The 22,845-nt window shown below is 42.3% G+C and overlaps 1 protein-coding gene across 4 annotated transcripts in view; it reads right to left on the bottom strand.

Annotated features, from left to right (window-relative positions):
- Positions 1-4,517: 4,517 nt before the first annotated feature.
- CUNH12orf4 (chromosome unknown C12orf4 homolog) overlaps positions 4,518-22,845 on the bottom strand; it is a 33,599-nt gene continuing 15,271 nt past the window's right edge. For 3 of the 4 annotated variants that reach the window (XM_028754449.1, XM_028754448.1, XM_028754450.1), the window contains 6 exons: positions 22,378-22,506; positions 18,180-18,254; positions 13,860-14,062; positions 6,555-6,612; positions 5,628-5,695; positions 4,518-5,023 (listed from right to left, as the gene is read on the bottom strand). In XM_028754449.1, the coding sequence (XP_028610282.1) occupies positions 4,931-5,023; positions 5,628-5,695; positions 6,555-6,612; positions 13,860-14,062; positions 18,180-18,254; positions 22,378-22,506 (626 nt within the window). In that variant the 3' untranslated portion in view covers positions 4,518-4,930. Of the gene's footprint in view, positions 5,024-5,627; positions 5,696-6,554; positions 6,613-13,449; positions 14,063-18,179; positions 18,255-22,377; positions 22,507-22,845 lie in introns of those variants that run through there. The other variant, XM_028754451.1, reaches the window with a different exon arrangement.

Below are 22,845 nucleotides of genomic sequence, written 5' to 3'. Positions count from 1 at the left end.
TCATCTTAACATCTTTCTTCTGCTTATGAGCACTGGACAGCACTTCAGCACTGTGGTTTTGGACCATTTAAAATAGCAAACTAATTAAAAGCACAAACCCACAAAAACCACGGCACTAAATGAACCAAACGAAGCATTTATCCTATGATCTGAAACACAGCAGTAAAGTGTCACTCTGTCCACAGGAACTAGGGATGTGTGTATGAGCAACACAACGTATTGGCTACTCTACGGATGCTCATGAAGGACTGAAGGTACTCCACCAGGAATTTACCATGTGTGGTTAGTTACTTTCCCATTGCTGTGATAAAACATCACGACCAAATGCAACTTGATCACAGTCCATCATGAAGGGAAGTCAAGGCAGGACCCAGAGCCAGGAACTGAAGAAGCCCTGGAGGAGTACTGCTTACTGACTTGTTTTTTTGTGGCTTGCTCAACCTGCTTTGTTATATAACCCAGGACCACACACTCAGGGGCAGCATCACCCACAGTGGGCTGAGCCATCCGACATCAATGACTAATCTACGAAATGCCCTAAAGCCCAATCAGATGGAGGCATTTTCTCAACTGAAGCTCACTCTTCTCAAACAACTCTGGCTTGTGTCAATTTGACAAGACAAAAAAAACAAAAAACAAAACAAAACAAAAGAAAAAAACACTACCACCACCACCAACAAAAAAGGAACCCAAACCTAATCAGTACAATATATGTTCTGGATTTGATGAAACTACTGGTTTCGTTGCTCCCGCACTCCTGCCCTTGTGTGTGTGTGTGTGTGTGTGTGTATGTGTGTGTGTGTTGTGTGCATGTGCACCTGTCCATGTCATGGATGCCAGTGCACTGGGTACAATGATTTGCCGTTATTCCATTGAGATAAGGTCTCTAACTGAACTTGGATTTAGGGTTGTAGCCTGAAATTCCCAGAAATCCTCTTGTCTGTACTCCCTACAGGAGTGGGTCACAGGTCCATGCACGGCCACACCAAGCTTCAAAGTCAGGGACTTCTGCCTGCATGGCAAGTGCTCCCACCCATTGAGACACTCCCCAGTCTCCACCATTAGTGACCTTTGCAGGCACACTACACTCATGTGAGTAGGTGGGTTCACACATGTGGGCTCTGTGAGGAACAAGAATGGACTGTACGTGGCATGAAGTTCAGCCAACTCTTAGACGTATGAAGCGTTTTCCTATGGGAGAATCCCAAGAGAAATCCCAAGTGTTCGGTACTAACCTGAGCTGTATGTCTTTGATCATGATGCCACAGACATGTACTGGGTCTGTAGGAAACCGTAAAAGAGAAGACACACATCTGTTCCCTAATCCTTCTGTCTCCAGCTGTGGTGACCCGTTTGGGGTTCTGGATATTTGCTGTGCTTTAGGGTGCCACTGAGATTTGTAAACAACCTTTAAAACATATATTCATCTTAGACAAGAATCCATACCTTACACCAAATGCCAAGGTTCTGTTTTTGATTTTGGAAAAATTTCCTAAAATTCTCTAATAACAAATCTGCTTTAGAACACACGTCAGCTGGCAATTGGAACTTCACCTCACAGACTGCTCAAGCAACTTCAACCGTGTGCTAAGCTTTCACATTTCATCTCTAGAGAGACTCTAGGGTGCTGGGGGGTGTGTTAAAGGGCAGAGAATCAGTTATTTAAAGGGTTCTGAAGATAATGGTGTATTTTTGGAGGTAGGTGTTGTGAAATAATCCTTTTCTTGTTTCACATTTATGAGAATGATTTTTACGTTGCTCCAGATCCTTTTGGTCTTTCTACCCAGCTCAGAGGCTTCTCCCCCAGGACTCAGGAACATTTCTGTGCTGAAGAGTTTTCTTCATGTGAGACGTGGGATGCAACTGAAGTGACATAAATGATGGTGTGTGCTGTGTCAACAACAGAGCTGCCGACTCCTGGGCCAGCAAGATTCTTGGGGAGAAATTCCTTTTCCATGTGTTTCTTCCATTTTGGTCCCAGTGTCTTGCTGAGACCCAGCTGGCGCCACACTTCTAGATCAATGGAAAGGTTATAGCCTCCCTTTGCTTCGCTTGGGAACAGGTGGGGCAGGACACGAGGAGCAGTGAAGAATGGAGGTCTTGGGCTCAGCATTCTGGCCTCGGTGGCAAACCAGGTTGAAGGCCTTGAGGCCCTCACAGCCATCTGTCTTAGGGACAGCCAACTGCTTACCCAGACAGAAAACTGTTCACCAGGACATTCTTTCCCTGTGCGGTGTAAAGCACACCACCACACTTCTCTCAACATGCTGGCTCTTCCTTGCAGCACTGTTTGCAATTCCACCTAGAAAGTTTGCTATCCTTCCTGTTATCAGAACTGCTGAGGATCTACTCTTCTGTTATGACTTGAGGCTGGAATGCGGCCCAACTGGGTGGAAGAACCAGAGGTGTGGCCTTAGTCAAAGCAGTTAGGTGCTGGTGGAGCATCTTTTGAGAATATTTGCCCTGGTTTTGCTTCCTTTGCTCCTTATCTACCATGAAGTGAGCAGGCCTCTGGGAACGCACACTCCACCATAATGTATTGTGCTGCCACAGACCCAAAGCAACAGGGCCGAGTAACCATGGGCTGGACACTTAGTAAGCTGATTTCTTCATCTATTCTGTCAGTGACCCATCTTTCATGAAACACTCCCCTCCAAGAAGCTGATTAGAAGACTTGGTTCTTGACTCAAATACAAAATTCTGGGCTCCCATAATTACAGCACGATTAAAATCCTCACCATTTAACTATACGCAATTACATTTTAATTGGAATTGTGATGCATTTTTTTGGGTGTGTTTTCATCAGTGGTATATAGCACTGTAGAAATGTTTTTTCTAATCTTATCGTCAATGTATACTATAGAATACAGCACAAACTGAAAAATGGATACTCAATATAGTTGCCTTGATTTTGCAGGTCAAGTTGTATTTTATATTGTCATTAAGTGAAGGTCCCACTTTACAAGTGACTTAGTAAAACAGCCTTGAGGTGATTAAAGAAAACTTTATCTTCCTTCTCCGGATCAAACAGTTCCAGCACCCTGATGCAGCTCTGTCGAGATGTTTTTCCTCCTACAACCCTGTTCCCAGAAATAAAGACTCTGGGACTCAATTATATTTACAAAAACCTTGGCCACGAGCTTTGGTTGGTTCCCTGATTAGATTCTAACTTAATATCCCAGTTTTTCTAATCTAAGTTCTGCCATGTGGCTAATTACCTCTGCTTGGTTCCCACATTTCTGTTCTTCATGTTCCATGTGAATCCCACCACCCACCCTCCGTCCCAGAGTCCTTACTTCCTACCAGAACTCCCACCTTCTATTTCTTGCCTCACCTTCTTCACCTTCTGACAGGTGAAGCTTCCAATCAGACATAAGAGATTCCTTCTACATACCACAGTTCAATCTGCTGGTGTACCCTTAAATGTCTTCAGTCCCACACCATCTGTAGAAAGATCCTAAGGCCTCTTTTTGAATGTTCCCACTCCCAGTGCACCTCTGGCTCTGAGTGCCTTTTATTGATCCCACTATACCTACACCCCAGATAAGCCTGTCAGTTTAACAGAAACAGTCTTTGATTCTGACCTGTCCATCTCTGGTTTCTAACCATCTGCCCTGCATCAGAATTAATTCTAACGAGAACAAAGGTGCTTGAAGACCATTTCCTCAAGGAAATGGGGAATCTCCATATGCAGTACCAAGTCCCTTGGTAAAGAACCTGGAAAAATTAGTGTCTGATGGTCAGTGTGGACTAGGTGTTCCATCTCTTCCTTCAGTAGAAAACTAAGAGATACTCCCCCATGGGAAAGTATCAACAGAGTGTCTGCCATAGTTCTGACATTCTGGCATACTAAGAGACTACTGTGATTGTTTTCTTCAAATCAAGAAATAATCACTTTATCATGACACCAAAGACTTCATATTTCATCCTACTGAGTAGCACCAACATCCCATAGAACCTGGATGTGAAGAGACTTCTGCTTTTATAGATGTCTGTGTGCTGCTGTAAATGCCTTGTTAGTAGTAGTCACTGCTCTTAGCAATACATGGGATGCATGACAAGCAGCCTATGAGGAACGAGCACCCCAAAAGCCAATTTTGACATAAAAAGATAAACATCAGAGATCAGAGACAGAAATCTGAATGTCATTTCTGCCGTGGAGACGGGTGTGGAGGAATGGTGAGACAGGGGATCCGGGGGATGGAGAAGGGAAAGCGATCTGGCTGTCAGCGCTGCAGAGCACCAGAACGCTGCCAGGCGTGGGTTTACACTAACTTACATCAGGCCAGCAAAAAAGAACACGATTTTCCCAGCCCATGAAAAGTTATTAATAGACATGGGCAAGGTCACAGAGGGAAGGTGAGACAGAGGTAAGGAATTCAAAGCCTTCTCTGACTCTTAACTCATACAACCTTAGAAAGAGAAGAGGAAAAGCCAGGGTTTGAAACAGGAGGATTTAAAACAAGCACATTTGTCTGGTATATTTACATTGCTACAAAAACATTTTCACAAGAAACTTATACTTGCAATTTATACTTAAATTTTAATTTGACAAATAAAATAAAAGGAAGATTGCACTTGTATGCCTAATTATGTTTGTACATGATAGAACTCATGCCTCGGAAAAGTCAGAGGTCTCCATGGAAATGCAATGAAATACAGGTGTCTACATTTGAGAAACATTTTAAGTGTTAACATTATCAGCCCCTGACAGGACATATAAGTAGAAAGAAGAGTGATTATTTCATAAAGGGTTGGAGCTGGCTCCTGGTCTGTGAAGTGCACACATGTTTGGAATGTTTGATAACATACATCATCATGTAACAGGTGGCTCGGGTCCCACTGGGCACCTTTTGCTTCACAGGATTCCAGGAAGTTCTCTCAGAGAGTTCAGAAATCCTCTTCTGTCAGTGTGTCAGGATATAAGAGTTCAGTGCTTGGATGTCAGAGTGAGTGTTGAGGAGACCCGGAAGATCTGTGGGAGCATGTTACTCAGCTGATAAAACATTTCTTCAGAAATGCTCTGTAAGAGGGAAACAAGGGCAAGTGTGCACTTGTTAGATCCTCACTGACATTTTCAGTTTTTCAAAGTATTTTAAAATGTGGCTCTCATTCTAATAGGGAATATAATATGTGAAAATTATCTTTCCTGATGGATTCAATTTTGTAAGTATAGATTGAAGCTAATTTCTGGTTCCAACCCTCTGGAAACTTACAATGTTTTTGTCAAGTAAAGATTCTGATCACTGGAGAAACCCTGGTCATTACTGCCTGAGTAGAAACAAACTCCACGAGTTCTGCTAAGGTCTAAACAGAATTCAGAGCTGTTGAGGGTGGCAGCGCATCCCCAGCCGAAGCCCCAGGCAGGGCAAGCAAAGCTCCTGAGTTCAAGGCCAGGTCTGCAGAGTAGTCAGTGCTCAAATCGTTGACAGTACACGGAGTGCCTGCATGGCACGCAAACACACTTCTCCCCTAGAGTCAGGAAGCCATACTTTATATTACGTAGAAGAGTTCAGGGTGGCACACCCGGCTGTGCCTTTACTCTTGAAAGGCCTCATTTGGAGTGGGATCTATCAGATAACACAGCTGTGGGCTGGGGGCAGGGGGGACCTGCTCAAACAACATACCTGTGGTACCAGAAACTGCACTGTCCGAGAAATCCCTCCATCCCACGAAGCCATCTCCATCATGAAGCCTAAAACAGAACAACAGGTTGGTATGTTATGAGCTCTGGCCCTCCACACCGACACTCCCTTACTAAGATGAGGGGTGTCATTGTGGAGCCTCATGCCTGACCTCTTAGGTACCCGCTTATCTAGAGGAAAGGCTAAGCCTCTGGGACGGATAAAGACGCACACCTCCCAATCTCTATGGCAGAGAGGTTTAATAGTCTTGTCAACATGCCCAAAGGCCTACGTGACCTCCATAGGCTGAAGATAAAATACATTAGGAAAGGTTAACTCAGCGTGTGGCTGACATAAAGGCAATCTAGGGCAGCCAGAATCAGCAAAGCGTAAGGGGCGTCTGGGGGAGGGGCAGGTTGTATTAACCACCAATTTGACCAAGGTCTAGAATCACCATGGAGACTGCATGCTTGTGGGGCTGAGGTGGGATGACCGCCCTCAGTGTGGGTGGCATCGTTCCATTGGCTGGGGTCCTAGACTGTGTAAACAGGAGAAAGCTACGGAGCACAACATTGTCCTCTCGGTTTCTTGACTGCAGATGCAATGTGACCACACTCTACTCCTACGGTCAAGTCTTCCCTATGCCAGACTGTCACCTCAAAGTCTGACCAAAAATAAATCCTTTCTTCCTTAATTTGATTTTGTCAGGCATTTTGTTCCAGCACCATGTAAAGTAACTAACACACAATCTAAATAGCCTTATGTGTCAAGATGGCTAGAGATATGTTTATTTTGTAACTGGTAAAAGAAAATTATAAAATCTATTATAGAATATTGGGCTGGTTAAGTGTTTGACCGAAGCACCACGAGCAGAGGCAGCATTGTCCTTCCTTTCGGTGGCTCTTCTTCCAATAACTGGGAGAGACTTACCTTTGACACACTTAAACACCAGCTCTGCTCTCCTTAAGCACCAGGGGATAGTCATCTCCTAAAACCACACACAGATATGTTTTCAGTCTAACTTCACATAAAAAAACAAAAACAAAAACATATTATCTCAACAAAATGTTATAATCAGATCTTCACTTATATGTAATTTCAGATGAGTCCAGGATAACATGCTAATCATCCCAACTGGATTTTCTTGGCTTTTAGACACACAACTTCTAGTCAATAGACTATACTTATAGAATACAAGTTGATTTAATGAGCCTAGCAAACCAGATTAAAAATGAATATATCTATGAATTTTAAGGTCAGTGACATAGAACTTCACCAAACAAACATTAACTATCAGCATAGATAATTCTGTTGCACCGCACAGTAACTGCAAGTCAAACACAAGGCTTACTTTACCACATCACACATCTTCACAGAAGCCATGGCAATATAATCCAGTAGTCCGCAGCAGACCCGACAAGGCAGATGTACTCGCTGTCTTCACTCTGGTTCTCATGTCATATAGACCCCAGACTATGCCACACATTTAACAGCTTTCCACAGCATGTTGGTGAGCATGCCACTTTAAATTCTATTTCTTGGCACCGTCACCAGAACTATCTTCCTATTTTGTAATCTTTCCGTAACTATAAAACTTGCTTGTTATTATGGTGTTTGTTAAGCTTTTGGAGTTCGGAATATTTATACTTTAAAAACCACCAGAGACTATGGACCTTTGCTTAAGTGGATTACATTTCTTCACATTTATCTTATTAAAATTAAAACAGGTATAAAATATGAACCTCATTGAAAAACAATGCTAAGTCCGTGTTGCTGTACAACACAGAACAGATTTTAGTGGGAGACGACTGAGACAGCCTGGAGGACAGGGGCTTGTGGAGCCCGGCCATCAGCCACTTTGCTCTTGTTCTCAGGGCTCCTGTGCTGAGTCTCTGGGTCTGTTCTTAAGCTCAGTTCTTTTGTGACTTCTTACTCAGAGTCTCATTTCCTAAAGTGCACATTTTTCCTCATGAGAAACATTTACTAAGAGTCACACATAGGATGAATTAAAGGCATAACTGAGTTTTTGCATTACCTTACAATATTACTGTTAACATTTTTGAAACCCCATACAATAGCCTGAAAGAATGGATTATTACATGATTTTAATGAAGCTCTTTCTTTTTTACATATATAAAAGCATCACCTGACAGTATTTTGTTTTATAATCTATAGAAGAACTTACTAACATCAGGAAATTGTGACATCAACTAATTGTGAGTTGTGAGAAAGACCTCTGAATGGCTAGCTCTGACCACCAACATACAGAGCATGGGTTATCCAAATGTATCTTCAGGGTAATGGTAGCAATGACAGAAGACTGCAGCTGGAGGCCGAGGACCCGATGGACTGAGCATGAGTATACAGGAAAAGCTGCCATTCCCACCCTGCCCACCTCCCTTAGCTCAATCCCTGGAGACCACAACTGGCAGATCCAGAGAAGGGAAGTAAGGCTAGAATAACTGAGTGTGAAGGAGACCTCAGATGGTGAGTGAGCCCAAGGAGAAACAGACTGCTCAGGAAACAGGCGTCAGGGAGTGGCTCCTTTACTTGTGGGGTGGAGGGGAAGACTTTCTAAACCTTTGGGGTATGTAGGGGCTATAAGGGTGGGGGTATTGGTCAGGGCCAGGGTGCTAGGAATGCCTCATTTGCATAGGGAGGAATTCCAGGTGATTGCTGGAGATGGTCTTGTAAGAAGAGGGGAAGTTTAACCTAACTGTGACCATAGTGACCTGCTCTGATACAGGCCCAAGGCAGAGCAGGGAACTGTTCCACTCCTGTTCTCGAGAGGAGATTTCCAGGGTTGGACCTGACTGGACCCCACTTCTGCTCTGGACTAGCTGCTCTCAGTTCCATGGTTCTCTGACCCAACAGAAAGCAAGTAAATCTTTTCACTGCTCTTCTCAATCACAGAGCACCATGTTTTATCCACTAATGCCATGTTCCCTGATGTTCTGTATATGTGTAAGTAATATATGGCCTAAAACAAATATCTGTGGGACAAATTAAGAACTTCACACTGTTCAGAATGCTGTGAATTGACAGTCATCAATGTTACTTAGAAGATATACTAAATGCCAACTCATGATCCCAACACAGACATAAAATGTGAGCTATAGTCTACAACAGTCCAGGAGCTCCATCCCTGATTGAGCCACATTGTCATATGCAATTTATTTTGAACTCAGGATTGCTCAGCAGTAGGAGTCTGAAAAGAAACACAAGACAGCTATCCATTTCCCCAAGTCTTTCCTGTATCTACATAGCAATTTCATCTCCTAAATAAGTTAGATGTTTGCCAGCTTTCTTACTCTGCCACTTATTTTTTCCTGATTAAACCAGTACCTAAGGGGGATGGAGAGAAGACTCAACAGTTAGGAGCACTTGCTTTTCTTACAGAGGACTCAGGTTCAACTTCCGGCACCTACGCGGTGGCTCACAACCATCTGTAACTCCAGTTCCAGGTGATCTGACTCCTTCTTCTGACTTCCTCAGGTACTAACCATGCTCATGGTACATCCACACATACAGGCAAAACACACACACATAAAATAAAATTTAAAAAAAATTACACACCCCCAAAACCCTTCACCTAAAAGAGTAGCCCTTAGAAGTTCAGGCGGCCATGAAAAGACATGATTTGGGCTGGAGAAATGGCTCAGTGGTTAAGAGCACTGACTGCTCTTCCAGAGGTCCTGAGTTCAATTCCCAGCATCCAAAAAGTGGCTTACAACCATCTATAATGGGATCCGATGCCCTCTTCTGGTGTGTGTAAAGATAGTGACAATGTATTCACATATACAAAATAAATAAATCTTGAAAAAAAAAAAAGACGTGATTCATGGCTTGCTATCATGGCATGTGGCCAGTAGTTACACAAGAAGCTCACACTCAGAAACAAACTTCAGAATATATTGTTGTAGATGGGATATAGACCTAGTGGGACAGGCAGCAGTAACAGAATTCAGAAAGTCAGTCCTAGACTGGGAAAACGGTTGTCTGGGCAACATGCCTTAGTGAATGGATGCACTGTATAGGAGACACATCAGAAGTTAAGTGGATCAAAGGGCACACTTTGAAATTTGGAGCCAAGTCAGAAAACTGGCTCATGCTATTACACTATATTATCATAAATGGGCATTGCACTCAGAATAGATTCTAAAAACCTAAAACTGAAATTAACTCTCAATTTAGATTTTAATGAGAAAAATGTCTTCTATCTATGAGCAATGCCTACATATGGACTCGTAAATCTTTGGATCAGGGTTACGGGTGAACTACTGGAGTTTTTGTTTGTTTATTTTCTTTCCTGATTTTTTGAGATAGAATCTTGCTACATAGTCCAGGCTGGTCTCAAAACTTTTGGCAATCTCCTGTCATAGCCTGAAGGTTAAGATGACAGGCGTGAGAACCATGCCTACAGCCTCAATATGTCATGTTAGGTTTCCACTCATGTCTTCAAAGTTAGATACAAGGTTTCCCAAGTTTATGCACCAGTGGAAAAGATTACAAGATTATCCTTTACTTTTCATGTATGTGTCTCTCTGATATTTGAAGCATTTTTATAAATAAATTTTATAGCAATTATAGAGAGCAAGCACATGGCTTTGTTTCATTTGCTTGTTTGTTTTGGTGGTTGGGGGCAAGATCTCACTATGTAGGCCCAGCAGGCCTCGACCTCACAAAGATCCAACTGCCTTTGCCTCCTGATTACGGGGATTAAAGGTCTTCAGCCATCATATGTAGCTTGTTTCTTACTTTTAACATTAAAATAACACTAGGCCATATAAGAATAACTAGTTTGGCCATATCTGTCAAAGCTAATCAACAACATACCCCAATATGCAATGGCTTCATCTCTAAGTTCATTTATAATAGAATGGTCAAAAGAGACGTGTAAAAGTGCTCATAGCAGCCTTACTGGTAATAACCAGAGATTCAGGGCCCTGCACAACTCATACCTATATATCCTGGGCTATGCCATCTGAGTTTGTAGAATAAACTTCTTGATCTTGAATGGATATTTAAATTTAACAAAAGGAAAATCTAGAAGCCACCCAAATGTCCCTAAATAGTAAAATGGCTAACTAACTGTAGTTGAGCTGTATCATGTTATATATAAAAAATGAGAAAGAAGAGTCCATAAGCACAACACAAAGTCAAGGAAGCACTCACAGACCCATCCTGAGTGAAAGGCACAAGAGCCAAGACACTACAGAAATGAACCCGGCTAGCCCACATCTCAAACATTTTTTTTTTTTTACATTTCTTTCCCACTACCTGTCTCATCTGTTTATCAAGAATCAGTTCTTCTGCCCACTCAGTGGGTCTTGGAGGTAAGACTCAAGTGCTCACGCTTGGCAGCAGGGACTTCTGTCCAGTGAGCTCTCCCCAGCCCTTAGCCCATGCTCTTAAATGAAAATCAGGGATACTCTCCAACAGAAGGAGGTTTAAGTGGCTGAGAGTACATGGGCAGCTTCTAGGGTACAGGAAACGTTCTGTTCTGTGTATGATTTGGGGATGAATTACAGGGGTGATCAGTCTGTGACAATCTGACTGGACTGCTTGTGTATACTAGGTATATGTACTCAAAACCTCTTTATTTCTAACCGCAATTTAAAAAGCCACAGCTCCAAAGGATTCCAGGAGTTAAGAGTGGGCACAAAACCAAGTGGAGACTTGGGCCCTGACTTTAGTCAGGTTGACTGCAATAGGAGAGTGTCTTTAGGTCACAGACAGATAAAAGCCATATGCTCCCCTCCCTCCTCTGCCCAAGGCCGGTATTCTTTTTTCTTTCCTCTTTCTTTTAAAGCTGCAAACAATCCCAAAGCTTTCTTGTCTGTCACTGTATCAGGGACTATTTTAGACCTCCCTACTACTTTGACACCTTATGTGCGCCAACCATATCCAGAGATCCTGTTTGTTTGAGGGGGAGAAACACCATCTGAAAACACTTTGGGGTCCCTGCACAAAACCTACAACACACACCTCTATATCCTGGGTGTGTGTTGAATAAACTTCATGACCTTGAGGATGTTTAAATACAGCAGATGGGAGGCCTGTGACTCAATCTACTTTTGTGAATTAAATTGGACACTTCCGAAACAAACTTAATGTTCTGCAGCTGGCTGTCCCAATTTGAAGGGCAGCTTTTGTAACACCGTGGGAGAGGGAACGCTGTCGTATCAGATGTCTGGAAGTCAATCTGAACTGAGTGACTTTTGGAAACAGTGTTTTTGAGGTTGTTTCCCACCTACGTATAACCATTTTTATAAGCTGGTTAACCAAGAATCCAGCTGCAGGAATGTCTGGATGTTTCCTTGTGGCAGAAATTCATCACAGTTGTCACTCCCTAAAGATCCTTTTTATAGATGACTAGCTAGTTAGTAAGTAACTAGTAAGTTTAGTTAGTAAAGATCACTAAAGCGTTCTCCACAGAACTGAGAGTCTACAAAGCTGGTCCATTCCTCCTGATTCCACCCCAGGGAGTGTGAGGCCACAGGAGAGAGGCCTGAGAAGCAGAACAGTGTGGGGCGGCCACCAAGGGTGGGAACAACCCTCTTGACTAAAACAGCAGTAAGGTGCTCGCTGAACAAAGACCCCAGCTTCGAGTGCAGGCTGGAAACCACCTAGCATCCTCACGTATGTGCTACTGGTTATGATAGTGTTTATACAGGTTGTAAGTTAGAATAAGGCCTTCTGTAATATCAGTCTGGGGTAGGGAGGCCTGGTTCTTTATACTTCCTTCTATAATACAGCATTTGCACACATTTTTATTTTGGTAATAACTTTTGGTCATTGTGCTGGAAGGTTTTATGTCAACTTGATACAAGCTAATGTCATTTGAGTGGAGGGAATCTCAATTGAGAAAATGCCTCCGTAAGATCAGGCTGTACTCGAATCTGTAGGGCATTTTCTTACTTAGTGATTAATAGGGGAGGGCCCAGCTCACTGTGGGTGGTGCTGTCCCTGGGCTACAAATATAGGCTGAGTAAGCCAGGGGAGAGAGCCGGTAAGAGGCACCTCTCCTCAGCCTCTGCATCAGCTCCTGCCTCCAGGCTCCTGCCCCATTTGAGATTCTTTCCTGACTTCCTTTGATGATTAACAGTACTGTGTTAGTGTAAGCCAAAAACATACTTTCCTGCCCAAGAAGCTTGGTAATGGTGTGTCATCACAGCAGCAGTGATCCTGACAAGAACAGTCTTCAATGATCAAGCATCCTTCCTGACATTAACTCTGCAGAGCAGACAACTTTTATAATGGCCTTAGCTTAGTGTGGTGGTTGCATGCGTAATCTTGGTTGGTACTCTGCAGGCAGAGGAAGGTTTGAGGACAGGACTCATTATGAGTTTGAGGCCAGCCTGGGCTATACTGAGTACCAGGCCAGCCAAGGCTAAACTTGTCTCAAATAAATAAATGAAAATATATAAATAAATACCCACACTTCCTTTACCCTTCCCCCAAATAAAACAAGTCTGTAGTGAGAGGCCTGCTTGGCAACTCTGTATCTGCTTGTTCTGAGAAGGGGCTTACTTCTGTACGAGGGGAACCCCTGGAAAGGACTTGTCTGCATACACAGGGTTGTGTCCCATTTGTTCCTTTGCTCATTTGAAGTTGAAGTTTAGACTTTGTTTAATTTCTACAATGCATTCTCTATACTTAGTTTTCTCATGAGTGAGGGAAGGCAGCAGAAGGGAAGCAACCATAGAAACTGTATGTAACTAAAACCGTCTAGTAAAGCACAGCAGCCAATGAAACAGGCCAGTGATTGTGCCACATCTTAACTGTATAAACCACTATTCGTACCATCAAAAACATCCTCCAGAAAACACTGAACTGAAGCTGGCTTCTTCTTGTCATCTACCAACATACATTCAGAAAGTGAAAACTAATCTTAGTATTGGCCAGAACCAAGTGTAAGCGTGAAGGTAAATCTATTGCTTCTTAAAGTAAAACCGGAAAAGGAAGGGGAACCAGAGGTCAAGGGTGGGAAGAAGAGAGGCAGGGAGGCACATTTCTTATCAAAGTAAAAGATTCTCTGGAATTCTCTGTTTACTGATATCAAGCAACACGATAATTTTCTGAGCATTATTCACTGTCTATGTCACTCAATTTAACGGACCCAACAGGAGAATCGAAGGTCCAGCAGTTAAAAGAAAAGGACCGTTTTAAGATGTAGGCTGTTAACATCTTGCTGTGTAGCACATTCAGTAAAGGTCGGTGTTTCCTGCTTACCTCTGACATATCATGCACCAGCAAGAGAGGGATGCTTATCGTTGTGATGTCGTGGGTACAGCAAACCTTGAGTATATTTCGGAGTCCCATAATAGCGGGATCGCGAGCCGTGATATTTCCTGACTTCACATTGTCGTCCACACAGAGATGGAAAGCAACGTGGATTTCCGAGAGATTAGAATGACGTGTGATATAAAATTCTCCTGTGAACAAAAAATGCAGCCATGAATCTCAAGTGCATGAGTCACTCTCATCCACTGCTCTATAAATAACCACGAAGGGGGGAGGGGGCAGTGTGTTGACATCGTATCAGGAAGCCACTGAGAACACTGTTCCTTACTCTAAGAGAAAAGCAATCAGAGTAAGAGATAACAGCTCGTTTGTCAAGAGGATCACAAAGTGGCATGAAGTGACCCCTGGATTATAGGTAAATGAGTTTATCATCTCTATTCAACATGAATACTTAAGATGTCGAGGGTGACACGTGGAGATGTGACCTGGCCGCCTGCCTTCCTGTGTCTAGATGGCCCTTTCACATCTCAGCCGACCGGCCAGTCTCTGCTCATCAGTGTCTCAGGTTGTAAGTGGAAACTGTACTTAACCCCCTTCTACAAGTCTATCCCCATCCTCTGCTGCACTGGTCCAAAGTGGCTAACACACACTGGGTATCATTCTCTCACCTAAACATATCCAGTATCTGAAAAGCCAGCTCTTCACTATGACCCATGGGGCCAGCATAGCTCAGACAAGACCTTTGTCTCAAACACTCTCTTGCCTCATCTCTCCTTTGCTCAGTTCTTCAAACCTGTGCAGCCTTTTCCCAATTCAGAAGGATGCCTACAAGGCTTTTCTGAAGATTCTCGCATGGCTGACTCCAGCATCCACAGCTCAGATCCTCAGAAAGGCCTTCCTTGACTGTCCTGATACAGACCCCTCCACAGCTCAGATCCTCAGAAAGGCCTTCCTTGACTGTCCCGATACAGACCCCTCCACAGCTCAGATCCTCAGACAGACCATCCTTGACTGTCCCGATACAGACTCCTCCATCTCTCACACATTCTTTACTACATTTATGTTTCAATTTTTTCTTAACAATGACATCCATCATTTACATGAACTATGTTAGAGAGAGTACTGTTTATGGTTCGTGGCTAATGAGAGCTTTTTCTGTCTTAATTCCTCTCTAGCACATAGAAAGTTCTTTATAAAGATTTGTTGAATGTATGAATAAGTGTTTCAAATGAACTACTGAACTGGTCTTTCTTAAACTGTAAAATTCAGGCTTCTATAATCATCATTTTCCTTATGCAGAATTAGCATTTTATTTTTAAAAGCTAATATATTTGTATTTAGAATTTCTTAGTAGGTCCCTACCAAGACCCAGGGCAGAACAAGGCACAGCTGTGAAGTCTCTGGACTGATGAACGGAACCTACGTGGAGCTCAGGGCAAGTGACAGATTATAGTTCTTCAAAGAAACAGTGGGCCAAGCCTTACAGGACTGACAACAACTACAGCAACCCATCTGGTCAAATAAGTCACCTGGGGCCTTCGCTGGAGCACTACAGAAGGAAACTCAGCATCAGGGATGCTGAGAATACAGGCTCACTTGAGCAGATGGACTCCAATACCAAGGATCTTAATCCACAACTTGAAGGTAGTCTCCCTTGCAGTACACAACTTGACTTTGGGAAATATCCTACTGAACGGTGAACACCATTGCTTTATAATCATCCTAACACTCAAGCAGAGGAGAAATGTCTTGCTGGCTTTGTCACATCCAGACACCGAGCAACATATGTCTTGTATTGTTGTTATCAAGAACAGTCTCCATGCTGACTCCCATAGGAAGTTACTCATGCTATATGGAAGCAGGGTTTAAAATATTTTACGGTAAGCATATTCTGGAGCACAGAACTAATACACTAAATTGATGAGCAATCATTACTTACTAATGAGGTTAGTAGAATTATTTTAAGTATAAACATATCTGCACATTTAATTTGCTTTTCATTGAAATTTTGCAATTTTGCAGGGGTGTAAAAATTAAACTATCAAAACCAGTTGAGAACAAGTTGTAAGTTGCCTTGTTTGTATAGATGAAATTTATCTTCATAAAAGTTACAAGTCAGTGGCTTATTATTACAAAATAGGTTCATCTATCTGGCTACTTACTAATCTTAATATGTTTTAAAATTCATTTTTCTTTAATAAAACTATGGTATGCGTTTGATCCCCAAGACCCACATGGGGAAAGAAGAGAACTAACACCCACAAGTTATCCTCTGGTCTTTACCTGTGCACTGTCATATGTGTACACACATGAACAGAGACAGAACACAGACATACATCTATACAAATGTAATAAAAACATAAAGTGCTTTTGCAGTTTAGAATCTTTAGTTATCAGTGTGTATAAGCTGTATTTAAAGATGCCTCTCACAGAACCCAAGCAAAAACTTTCCTTTAAAAACAAACAGGCAAACAAACTAGGAAAAGAACACATACACAGGGCAAGGCTAGAGGTCTAAATAAGTCAGTCAAAGAGAAGTAAAAGGAGACCATGTGGTGAGGTGAGGCTTGTCAGAATGGAGCAGACCACACAAGGCAGTGGTCTCCTGGGCCCCAGATGTGTCTGCCTCCTAAATGCCTGCAGATATCTCAGGGGATGGGCCTCTCAGCACCGGGCTTGGGCTGTGGGCCAGCAGTGAGGGAAGACAACTTAGTGAGCCAGTCAGGTGCTCCTAATCCCCAATCTGGCACTGCTTTGTCTGTCCTTAAATGACTTGCCTCTGGGTCTCATTTTACCCATTAATAAAATGGGGGCTAGTCCAGGTGCTGGCTGTCGTAACAAATTACTGAGATAGCATAGAGAAGGGTCCGGGTTGGAAGTGGAGATCTCCTGCTCTCCAGCAGTCTTTGGCGAGGTGAGACTGTGGACTCACTTCGACTTGCTCACCAGGCACTTTGCACAGAGACTGGGAATCCAGCTAACTGCTTGTTTTATGAGGTACTGTGAGAACCGCATGGCATAAGCTATTGAGTACCAAGATCATAAGAAAGAAACACCTATTCCTGGGCTAAGGGGAAGGACACAGGACAAAAACATATTGTATAAAAAAACTTAATAGGTAAAAATTTTAAATTTTTAAAAATATCCAATACACTTGGTTTTCTTCATGATTTAAAATAAGTTTTTATTGAGATATTTTTCATTTCCTGTCAATATTTTGGGTATGGAAATTTAGATGCTATCAGTATACGTGGTAGGCAATTTAATACTCCTTTCTTAGTACAGACTTAAGGCATACCATTCTTCACTTAGTGGTAATAATGATACTAATTCATAGCTTTTTTTTTTTTTAAAGCCAGGAAGGGAATAAGTTGAACAATAAGAGATACAGGCACTTCCACAGTAGTAACGGCCACCACACTCCTAGAAAGCCAGTGTGATGACTCAGGTCATGGGTCTACAAAGAATAATAGTCTCCTGTTCCGCAAGGGGGAGGAAACGGCTTGTGGTGAGTCTAACATTATCCACGAAGGCAGGAGATGCGAAGGTGGGAGGAAACTTGGAGGCTGATGACCACAACCCATGGGCTATGCCTTCTAAGATGAGTGCAGAAATGGGAACGACTTCCCCTTAAACTAGTGACGCGGCCTGCATGTTCAAGGTCTGAGGAAGGAAGTGTGAGAAACTACCTAAAAGAGAACAGAAAACTATCAAGGAAGGGCTATTTCTGAAACTATAAAACCTACCACTGTTCAAGAGTTCACATCTACAAAGTGCACAGGGCTTCTGTTGGGTGCCTAAGAACTAGTAAGTGAACTCAACCACAGGAAGAAGACCAAGAGCTTGAGCCCCAGTGGTTACATGTGTCCAGTAGCAACAGGGGGAAGACACAGGCAGAAGGATGCGAAGGGAGATATGAGCCTGCATCAAAAGGCCCTGCCACAGTCCAACCATGCCCATCACCATGTGCCACTGCTTATAAATTAGAGAAAAAGCACCTCTTGGCTCATTCCTTAGTAACTATGAAACAATGTATGGGGGAAAATTAAAAATATAAAGTCATGAAACCTACCTATAACTTTGTGGGTTTTCTGTATGGATCTAGAAGCCATTGCTAGTATACAAGTGAGGCTTTGCGTTGGTGACCATCTGTGAAGTATATGGATTCTACGGACACAAGTGCTGTTTCAAAGGCACATATGGCTGAACATTTTATAAATGAGCCCCATATGAACACATGTTTCAAATCGACCATTTTAGTGTGTCTGACCATAAGAATGTAAGAATTTGAAACAAAATGATACTTACCAGGTAAAATATTTAAATAGTTTCTTTCAGCATTCTTAGATTTATCATCACTTCCTCCATTTTGGCTTCCAGAATCTATTCATAAAGAAAATATAACACAAAGAAATATTGCCACATATGAAGATATATTACCCCTACTCGTTCAAAACAATCACATAGCAAAAGTGTACCGTGTGCCTCTCCATTCCTGGCACTCCGTCCCATGCTTCACATGGGACCTACAAATTCACAGGCTTTGCGACCCTGCTCCTTCCCTCCTCTGTTGCAAACACTAAGCATGTGCACTATAAATTAGCTGCATCTCTTAACTGTATACGGAGAAGAAAAGTTTCAGTGAGCTGCTATCTAAGCAGGGAAGCAGAGATAAGAGGTGGGGCCAGCCTTGACCCCACATGGCTCAACCACATTGGACTTACCAACACTCTAGTTTTCCCCTGAGAGGTCAGGGCACTAAGTTAGCTGCACATAAAATAACTTCATTAGATAGCTGTGGTGCGGCCATCTTTATTTTTAGACTCTGACTCACTGTTGTTGCTATAACCTGCTCTGGACTAGATAGACAAGCTAGCAACACTGAGAATCATTTTATATTCAGCACATTCCTTAAATTTACTGTCTCATCTGACATTATATACAACGGGTTTCAAGCAGACACATAAAACTGTTTCAAACTGAACTTTTTAGACAATAATTCTTTTTTTTTTGAGGTATGATATTTTCTTGGAAGGATAAATGTTGGTAAATGAGAGACATTTTGATTGCACATACATTGTTAAGATTGAACACATTATTTAAATACATGCACATATTTTAATAGAAGATACACCTCAATTTTATAAGAATTCTCTTGTCACAAATACAAAATGAGTACTACTTTTCAAAGTAGTAGTTTTAGAGGCAATCTACTTACACCAGTTAAATTAAAAACTATTTTGGAATCTATTTTGAAATGGCATTCCATATTAGAAAACAGTCAGACCTTCAAGTTACTAAAAAGTACACATTAAAACGTTAACTCCAAAACACTATCTGAATGCACTAACTGCATAGCGTTGCCTAGTGACTATGTTGACAAGTTGACTTACACCAGTAAGTCTTCCGAACACACACTTTATGAACTAGTAGAGAATGCGTGAGCACAATGGTGGAGAGAAGGCTCTGAGCTGTTCGTATGTGCATTTCATGCAACAGAGCAGAACCTGGCACTGACATGCTGCAAATAAGTAGTAGGTTACAGCAGAGACTGCAAGGAGCAAACTCTATAATTCTGATGACACTGGGAATGAACAAACTCCCTAGCAAAGAAACAGACCTAGGGGACAGCACACCAAATGGCTGTCCAGTGCCAAACAGTCAGCCCCGAAAACGTACACACAATAACATTACATGGACTCATCAGGTTACATTTGGGAATAAATATAAACATACAAATATATACATGCAAATAACAAGTCATGAAGAAAAGAGACCATGAATCTGAAGGATAGAGGGCAGGGACACATGGGAAGAAAGAAATGTAATTAAAATACAATCTCAAAAACAGGAAAGGGAAAAAGAAACAAGAAAGAAGAGCTCACAGTCCACTCTTATTTAAAAATATGATGTTCATAATCATTTTTATCATGAACTACAGAAATACAATGAACATAACAACCATAGTACAGAATGAATGAAACACCTTGAAATAAACAAATATTTGCATATCAGGATGCAAGCATGATGAACAAATATGTAGTCATGTGCAGAAAAAGAAGACTCAGATTTCCAAAGACTTTTTATAACATACAAGTGCCTTTAAGAGGCTGAAGGAGGAGGATCACAAATTCAAGGCTAGCCTGGGCTACACAGTGAGTTCTGGGAAGGCCGGGGATATACTGAGACCTCATCGTAAAAAAAACTAAAAAGGAAAGTTGTCTTTTATAGAGTGTCTCATTCTACTGACTCATTCAAGTCACAACACAGTGGCTTTAATGCCACACACACACGCCACCTTAAGAGTAGGTGGGTTAAAAACTTCCTATCATGTACTGCACACTGTCGCTCACAGACTTAAAACCCTCCTCCTCCTCTCAAACTTATGATCGTCACCTTCAGGCACTGTATCACTATTACTGAGATGAAAAATTCTTGGAAGGTGCTGAAGGGAGCAAAGAGAAGGGAAAGGTGATATACTTATATTTTAATTAAAATGCATTTAAAATTTTAAAGCATATATGGGGAAAATATTTCTGATGATATCATCACTAACTTGGGAGGTGGAGGGAGAGGATAACAGTGTAAGAAGACACAGTGAACTATTCTACACAGTTGTTTGTTAAGATTACTTCTGCACTGGTTTCCTGATCCTGGGCTTGGCCCTGAAATGTAATGTTGCAACAGCAGAGCCACAGGTATTTATTGTTATTTATGTACTACTACTTACAATTAAAAATGGAGAATAAATACCTACTAACAGGGGACTGATTAGTACCAGATACCCTGCAGTGCACTTCTACACAACAGCAAATGACACAAAGGGGCTTCTGGACTGAGGAGATGGCCTCCAGGGCAGGCCTCAGTGCAGTGCTTATGGAGCCATGTGCACGCAAAGTGTCACTGTGTGAAAAGGAGAAGTAGACACAGCATGCTTCTGCATACATAATCATATCTGGAAGGCACAGGCAGGCAGGATGGGAAGGAGGGGCAGCAGTCTCCTTCCATCCCAGTTTTCCTCTCTGTGGTCTCAGTTATCCACCATCAGCTGTGGTCCAGAAACATCAAACAACTCCTAAGATAACAGCCCATAAGTCTTCAATTGCATGCCAATCTAAGTGACAAGATGAAGTGCCACAGCATCATACTCGCTTCCTTCAGGACACGACTCATCCCCTGACCTGTGTATTCACAGTGTGCATTCTACCTGCTGTGCCTCAAAGCTTGAGACCAGTGATGCTGACAGTTCAGATCTGACAAAGAGAAGCCACTTAACTCCTTCCCTTAAGAGAAAGGTGAAAACTGACAAATTATATATATGTAGTAAAAACTAGGGTGGATGCAAGTTTAGTACTGCCTGAGGTTTGCAGCATCTCCTGGTGCTCCTGGAGCACTGTCAGAAGGAAGACTCTTACCAGGAACCACTTAGTCTGGAACTGCTGAGCTAACAGAGCAGAGTAAAGGCTAACACGAGACAAGGAAGGAGAAAACACTGAGATATCAGGCAAGGGATATGAAGTTTGTTGTACAAGTTAATAAGTTTCAGAGAGCTGATGCATAAAAATATGATGTGATTATGACCCACTGCATGTGACCCACTGCATATGTGACCCACTGCATATGTGACCCACTGCATATGTGACCCACTGCATACGTGACCCACTGCATACGTGACCCACTGCATACGTGACACTTATCAAGACACAGCCCTGCATGTTCTCACCAAGTAGCAGCTTCTCGGGTGACAGACATTTTGCTTAGTGTGGGGTGATTAGTGTAGCTATGATTTGGAGATATAGCATCCCTCATTGGCTCATGATTTAAATGCTGGCTTCCCAATTGGTGGCACTCTTTTGGAAGGTTCTAGAATTTCAGAAGTTGGGCAGAGGTAGAAGAAGTAGAAGTAATTGTAAAGTATACTTCAGTAAGTTTGAAAATTTTCCAATATAAATATAGGGAAAAACGCTTTCAACCACATCAGTGGTCCCCCCCCATCTCAAAAAGTCAGAGTTGGCACAGGGCTGGGGTGCATCCATGGACAAGCACACGCATGACATGAGAAGGGGCTGCAGTCAATCTCTAGCACCATACAACAATAAGAATAAGGAAAACCTTGTTTTTGTTCCATTCTAACCCTGACTTAATGCCCTTTATAAAGATGCTTCTGTCCATCAGAGATATCGTGGATCAAAAGCAAACCTTTCGAAAGCTCTTACTTTAACTATGGCAATCAAAATTTAACATGGTTTTTACTAAAGATCTTGAAAGAAAATCAACCAGGAGGTGGGGGGGGGGAGGGGGATGTGGAGGGGAGAAAGAAAGAAAAGGAAAAGAAAGAAAACTGAAAACTGGGGGAAAACCCTAGCTTCTGAAGATATTAAATTTTGTTCTATTTTTCTCTCCCAAGTCCCACCACTACGAACTCTGAACTCTGCGTGCTTTAGTGCTGTCTGGGGCAATAGTGAGCCCGGGCTTTAAGGACGCTGCATCACGCTGCATCACTGACCGCGCGCCTCCTTGCACTTGCTCCTGCGCTGGGTTCTCGCGTACAGCGCCACCTGCTGGACAACCTCCAGTTGCTCCTCAATCCGTGGGAAGTGGAAGTCCGTGCATTCTTGGCAGACTGTGGCAAAATCTAAGGGATCCAAAACATCATTCTAAGTGTAAACCATCAAATATTTATCACTTATTCATAGAAAATGAGATCTAAGATGGAGAATGAAGTTCGTAAATATGATTTCTCATAGTTTGTAATAACCACACATTAAATTATGGTACAACAATTTCTACCAACATTTCACTCTCAGGAGTAAAACAGTCCGCAGACAAGAACATTCTAATATAACTCCAGCTTTTCTTTAAATAACAGACACTCTGATTATAATCTATCCTCTGTAAACAATAAGAAGTATTAGTTTTGTTTGACTTGGAAGTCCTGGGGACACTGGGCAAGATCACTCAGCAGGCCTTGTTC

Source organism: Grammomys surdaster, unplaced genomic scaffold, assembly GCF_004785775.1.
Source record: "Grammomys surdaster isolate TR1022 unplaced genomic scaffold, NIH_TR_1.0 126013, whole genome shotgun sequence".
Taxonomy (NCBI): Eukaryota; Metazoa; Chordata; class Mammalia; order Rodentia; family Muridae; genus Grammomys; species Grammomys surdaster.
The sequence above is the reverse complement of the archived record's forward strand: the minus strand, read 5'-3'. Positions and strand labels throughout refer to the sequence as shown.